General features: G+C 44.8%; 1 protein-coding gene across 3 annotated transcripts in view; it reads left to right on the plus strand.

Annotated features, from left to right (window-relative positions):
* EFHD1 (EF-hand domain family member D1) overlaps positions 1–4,309 on the plus strand; it is a 45,443-nt gene extending 41,134 nt beyond the window's left edge. For all 3 annotated transcript variants that reach the window (XM_038574197.1, XM_038574199.1, XM_038574198.1), the window contains exon 4: positions 3,044–4,309. In XM_038574197.1, the coding sequence (XP_038430125.1) occupies positions 3,044–3,178 (135 nt within the window). In that variant the 3' untranslated portion in view covers positions 3,179–4,309. The remainder of the gene's footprint in view (positions 1–3,043) is intronic.
* Positions 4,310–6,568: the final 2,259 nt, after the last annotated feature.

Below are 6,568 nucleotides of genomic sequence, written 5' to 3' on the forward strand. Positions count from 1 at the left end.
ATATAGCTGTGGGACTCTTAAGACATGTGAAATTTATGTTAAGACTGCAGGGATAATTTTAAAATTCTCATAGGTATCAAATATGAAAAAATGTGATCATTTCAGCAAGACATCTCAAAACATTTGGTGAAGTTTAATATTCATAGTAAGACATTTAAAAATATGGAAAGATGGATGCCTTGGTGGCTCAGTCAGTTACCATCTGACTCTTGATCTCAGCTCAGGTCTTGATCTCAGGGTCATTAGTTCAAGCCCCGTGTTGGGTTCCATGCTGGGCATGGAGACTACTTAAAAGAATAAAAAAGAAAAAAAGAGGGCAGCCCAGGTGGCCCAGTGGTTTAGCACTGTCTTCAGTCTGGGGCCTGATCCTAGAGACCTGGGATCCAGTCCCATGTCGGGCTCCCTGCGTGGAGCCTGCTTCTTCCTCTGCCTGTGTCTCTGCCTCTCTCTCTCTCTCTCTCTCTCTCTCTCTGCGCCCCCCACCCCCTGTGTGTCTCTCATGAATACATAAATAAAAAATATTTTAAAAAGAAAGGGAAGGAAGGAAGGAAGGAAGGAAGGAAGGAAGGAAGGAAGGAAGGAAGGAAGGAAAATATGAAAAAAAGTGTGCTTAGTCAACATAATGAAAGAATACTTTCCTCAGAGGTTGCCTGGGTGGCTCAGTCAGTTGAGCATTTGCCTTTGGCTCAGGTCATGATTTGGGATCCTGGTGTCCAGCCCCGCATCAGGATTCCTGCTCAGCAGGCAGTCTGCTTCTTCCTCTTCTTCTGTGCTCTCATGCTCCCTCTTGTTCTCTCTCTCTCTCTCTCTTAAATAAATAAATAAATAAATAAATAAATAAATAAATAAGAACAAAAAAGAATACCTTCCTCATAAATATCCAGGCATTCTATAAACAGTAATATTAAATAATGTGGTACATGTGTAGGAGTAAACAAATCAGTCAGTGGAACAGGATAGAAAATAGTAAAAATGGGATCCCTGGGTGGCTCAGTGGTTTAGCGCCTGCCTTCGGCCCAGGGTGTGATCCTGGAATCCCAGGATTGAGTCCCACATCGGGTTCCTGCAGGGAGCCTGCTTCTCCCTCTGCCTGTGTCTCTGCCTCTCTCTCTCTCTGTGTCTCTCATGAATAAATAAAATATTTTTTAAAAATAGTAAAAACAGACCTCCTTCATGTGGGAATTTGGTACATGAAAAAGATAATTTTCAAATCAGTGGGAAAATCATGGGCTATTCAATAAGAGGCATGAGAAAATTGGCTCTCCACTTAGGAAAATGAAGTCAAGTCCTCCTATGATATATACTTCCTTCACTGACATAAAATATAGGTGACTTTAAGAGCTGAATGGGAAAATAAAACCAGAAAAGTATGAAAGGAGGATGGGTGTAGAGCCCTGGGGTATAGAAGACTTTAAACATGACATAAGAGAGGAAGGCCATGGGGTGGGTGCCTGGCTCAGTTGGTAGAGCATGTGACTTTTTTTTTTTTTTTTAAATAATATCCATAGTTCACTTAGATTTTCTTTTTTTTTTTTTTAAGATTTTATTTATTCATGATAGACACAGAGAGAGAGAGAGAGAGAAGCAGAGACACAGGCAGAGGGAGAAGCAGGCTCCATGCAAGGAGCCTAAAGTGGGACTCGATCCCAGGACTCCAGGATCACGCCCTGGGCTGAAGGCAGGCACTAAACCACTGAGCCACCCAGGGATCCCCAAGCATGTGACTCTTGATCTTGGGGTCGTGAGTTTAAGCCTCACCTTGGGCATGGAGCCTACTGAGAGAGAGAGAGAGCTCAAAGCTAGAATGGAAGAGGTTGAAAATTTAGATTACATCAAAATTTAAATATGTGAAAAAAAATTTAAATATGTGTATGGCCTCAGGTATCTTGAAGTTAGACCAGCAAAAGACTTAAGAGTAGCTGAAAAATATATAGAAAGAGACTAAGACTAAATTATGTAAAGAATGGTAAAGTGGGAAATCCCGGGGAAATGGGTAATTCACCCAAGAGGAAATAAAAGAAGGTGCCAGGTTTGTGGGGTTTTTTCCCCCCCTATCAGATTGGCAAACAGGAAAAAGTTTACTGATAAACGTTGGTGAGGCTGTGGGGAAATGAGTACTCACATTCCATGATGGTGGGGGTATAAATTGGAACAGCTATTTTGGAGAGCAATTTGGCAATCTTTATTAAAATAATGTGCACACCCAGTGCATTTGGGAATTTTACCAAATGGATGAGACACTGAGCCGGGGAGGGGGGTGGTGGGAGGAATTCATTCCAGAATACAGGATTTTTTTTTTAAGATTTTATTTATTTATTCATGAGAGAGACAGAGGCAGAGACACAGGCAGAGGGAGAAGCAGGCCCCATGCAGGGAGCCCGACGTGGGGCTCGATCCCAGGACTCCAGGATCACACCCTGGGCCGAAGGCAGCACTAAACCTCTGAGCCACCCAGGGCTCCCCCAGAATAGAGGATTGGAAAATGGATTTATCTGATATGGTATTATTATAGATAAACTAGGTTTAAAGAATTAGCACCAAATCCCATCCACAACATCCACAAGAACACATGATATTTGGAAGTAAATTCAGAATGATTGATAATGTTGTAAAGGTATCTGCTTGCCATAGGCAGATTGATGCGACTGCAGTCAGAATCCCAGCAGGGAGTTCGGTTGGTTTGGTTTTTGGTCTTCTCCCCCTAAAACAAAACTATATTATTGTGAGATTAAAGGTTGACACAGAAGTCGGTAATAGGCGGGTGGTTAAACGATGTCCCGGCAAAGAAGTGAAGTGGGAAGACCGACCGTAGCGGGTGGGACCGTGTCTAGCACGGTGGCAGATAAAGTGATGCCACCCACCACGGGGATCAAGCAAATTTCCGAGGGGTACCGGCTCTGGGGGGCGCGGGGTCCTGCCCTGCAGTGGACCGGTTCCCCTGTCTCAGGGCTCCAGCCCCCTGAGCTCTGTTTGATGCGTGGCTCCATCTCCAAGCTTCTCCCCTCCCTCAGGCTGTTGGTTTGTTTTTGCTGTGTCTCTGCAGGTCCAAGCTTTGTCCTGTGCCAGTAAGTTTGAAGCTGAGCTAAAAGCCGAGCAAGATGAGCGGAAGCAGGAAGAGGAGAAGAGGAGGATCCGCCAGGCGGCCTTCCGGGAGCTCAAGGCGGCCTTCAGTACTTAGGCTGTCTTGACCTCCATCCACAGTGCCTCACAGATGCCCCCAAGAGAGCTGGCTGGGCATCTTCACCCCTGCCCCCCCTGCCCCCCAACCAGCCTCTGCCCCACCACCCAATGCAAGCTCCTTAGCCTCACGGGGTGAGCCCCTCCCAAGGGTCCCGGGATGAGCCAACTGCCTCCCTTGCTTCTCTTTCCTGACCCCTTTCCTCTGTAGCCAGATTGTGCCTCTACTTGGCAGTTTGTACTTTTTCCTTGTCCCTTTGCCATTCTGCATCAAAGAGTGTTAATTTGTGCAGATCTTTCTTTCTTTGATGGCCCTCAGAGGATAGTCCCTGGAGGGCTCTGATGTTAACGTGGCCTGTTTTCTTGGGTAATTCTCTGGCCCTCTCCTCTCTGGGTCCCCCTCCTCTTTGTTGGCCATCCGACTTCCCTATTTTCCTTCTGAGCCTGATTCTGCCCGTTGCTTTTGCATCTTCTGTCCTTTTTTGATGGTAAGGTTTAAGGCAAACCAGGCTGGACCACTGCCTGTCCTCTCTTCAACAGGAGGAGTGGCACACTGCTGAGATGACAAAATAGAAGAAAAATAGAACATTCTGTTCCTTCCTATCACCTTTCTCCTGTCCTCCTAGCAGTCTCCCACGACCCACCCTCTTCATCCCCCCTCCATTCGTTTGTTTTCATTTCACCCTTTCCTCCTACTCTTAAATACTATGCTATTTACCTGAAAGAAAAAGAGAATTACCAGAAGTGCTATTAATGCGTAGAAGAATCCCTGTTAATTCTGACTATGCAAATTATATTACAGCAGACCCCTATACTCCCAAGTGACAAATCCAGAGCTTTTCAAAATCCCCAAAGTCATGACCATCCTCATCTGGCCAGTTTCCAACTTTTGCTCCCAAGATGTCAAGATGAAACTGTTCCTACCCCCACTGAAAATTTTTATGCATTGTGTGCTCTTGGGATTGCTCTCAAATGCCAGGGGGTTTGTATTTTTAAAAAATAATTCCTAGCGTCATATTTATTACTTCTCTTTTGTAACTGCTGTCTTTATAACAGGAAAACATCTGCATTTCTACTTTACAGCTGTCTCTTTTTAAATAAACCATGCAAATGGACTTTGCCATCACATCAATGTGCTTTTAGTCTTCTTTGACTTGGGGGGAGAGAGAGGAGTGTTTTTTGCAGGGGCCACATCCAGCCCAAGCTCCTGTGTGACACTGACTCCCAGAAGTAGAGTTAGAAGTGGTAATTAAGGGTCAGCTTTACTCAGGGACACTCTTCGTATTGAGGTTGTCTGTCAGCTGCTCTCCCCTTCCCATCACTGAGAATTCTCAGCTGCAGGCAAAAATCTGTAGCTTGATTTCTCTTGCTTCTTAGATCCCTTGAAACTCTGATGAGGGCCAATGACCCCTCCCTTCCTCTCTCCCATGTAGATTCTAGGGCATTTGTGGACCTGAGTAAGGACTTCTGTCTCACGAGAACACCCATAGCAAAAAAATAAAAAAAATAAATAAATAAAAAATACTCATAGCTTCCCCATGGAGAATTATACCTGTTTTTGCACAAACCCAAGACCTACAATTCTTGGTTGTCATTTTTCAGGTCGGGTCACCTCCCCACAGGGGAAGTGGACACAAAAAAGGGATGGAGATGCTCTTGTTTAGATTTTATTTACTTATTTGACACACAGAGAGAGTGTGTACAAGCAGGGGAATGGCACAGGGAGAGGAAGAAACAGGCTTCCCGCTGAGTAGGGAGCCTGTGGGGCTTGATTCCAGGACCCCGGGATCATGACCTGAGCTGAAGGCAGACACTAAACCAGCTGAACCACCCAGGCACCCCAGGATGGAGACACTCTTACCATACAATCCAGGAAATGTGCTTTTTGGCATTTTCTTAATCCAAGAAATTTTGTCTCCACAAAAACCTGCACATGAATGTTTATAGCAGCTATTTCTTAATTTCCAAAACTTAGGAGCAACCAAGATGTTTTTCAGTAGGCAAATGGATAAACTGGTAGATATGTCTATACAATGGAATATTAATTCAGCCGTGAAAAGAAATATTAGCAATGAAAAGAAACGAGCTGTCAAGTTGCCAAAAGACATGAAGGAAACTTAAATGCATGTTGCTAAGTGAAAGAAGCCAGTCTGGAAAGGTTACACACAGTATGATTCCAACTATAACATCTGGAAAAGGCAAACCTACAAAGACGGTGAAGTAAAAAGTTAGGGGTTGAGAGAGAAAGGGGGAAGAATGAATAGGTGGAGCATGGGGGATTTTTAGTAGTCCTATAATCATCCCATAGAGGTCATTAGACATTAAACAAAATGCACAGAATGTACAACACTAAGCGTTCACCCTAATGTGATCCACAGCCTTCAGTTAATAATAAGGCATCGCTATGTGCACATCAATTGTAACGAACGTAGCACGCTAATGCCAGATGTTAGTACCAGGGGAAGAAAGGGGGGACAGGGAGAGAGGAATATGGGAATATCCTTTCTGCTAAGTTTTTCTGCAAATATAAAACTGCTTTAAAAAATAGTCTATGGATAAAACAAAAAAGGAATGGGGACAACTGTGTAGTTACTTCATTTTGTGTGTGTGTGTGTGTGTGTGTGTGTGTGTGTGTAGTTACTTCAAGCATCCACTTGCCTCTCTGGACAGCCATGCCCTGCAAGAACTAAAAACTCATGATTGTAAATGATAAAAAATGTGACACAGAACAGGTGAAGACAAAAAGGACAAATAATTGGGTTCATGTAACTGGAGACCAGGGATAGGACTTCTTCACCCCTTCTTGATCACAGAGTCCTATAGATGTTGTCCCTCTACACCTCTCCCCCGCAGTTCCCATTCTCCACCTCCATGGCCATGGACTTCCTGGGCTCTTTCTGGGTCTCTGCAATGGCCTCCTGACTGCTTTCCCTGCCATCATTTTGCCTGCATGGTCCACCCTGAAGTTAGGATAACATTTGGTTGTAATATTTCCCCTTCAGTTTTTGCTTCCCCCACTTTGGGGATCCAGTTCCCTGCTCCCCTGTCCTGCCCTATCGCTTGTCCCTTTTCCCTCCCCTCTCTCTGTCCAAACTGTGCTCCAGGTACACCTGCGAAACCAAGTGGTTCCTAGAAAGTGCGGCTCCTGAGGGCTTTGCATGACTGTCTCCTCAGCCTGGAGCTTGCCCCCTCCCTTCCCCTGGCAAAGGACTTCTTATTGTTGATGACTCAGCTCAGAGATTATCTTCAGGAAGCTTTCCTGATACCCCAGGCTAGGTGAGGTGCCCCTTCTCTGGGTTTCTGTTTCCTTTTTCCTCTAGTATAATCTTCATGGCATTATGCAATAGCCTTCCTTTCACTTCTCTTTTTCTTCTTTGGACAAGGAACTCTG

This window comes from Canis lupus, chromosome 25 (genome assembly GCF_011100685.1).
Source record: "Canis lupus familiaris isolate Mischka breed German Shepherd chromosome 25, alternate assembly UU_Cfam_GSD_1.0, whole genome shotgun sequence".
NCBI lineage: Eukaryota > Metazoa > Chordata > Mammalia > Carnivora > Canidae > Canis > Canis lupus.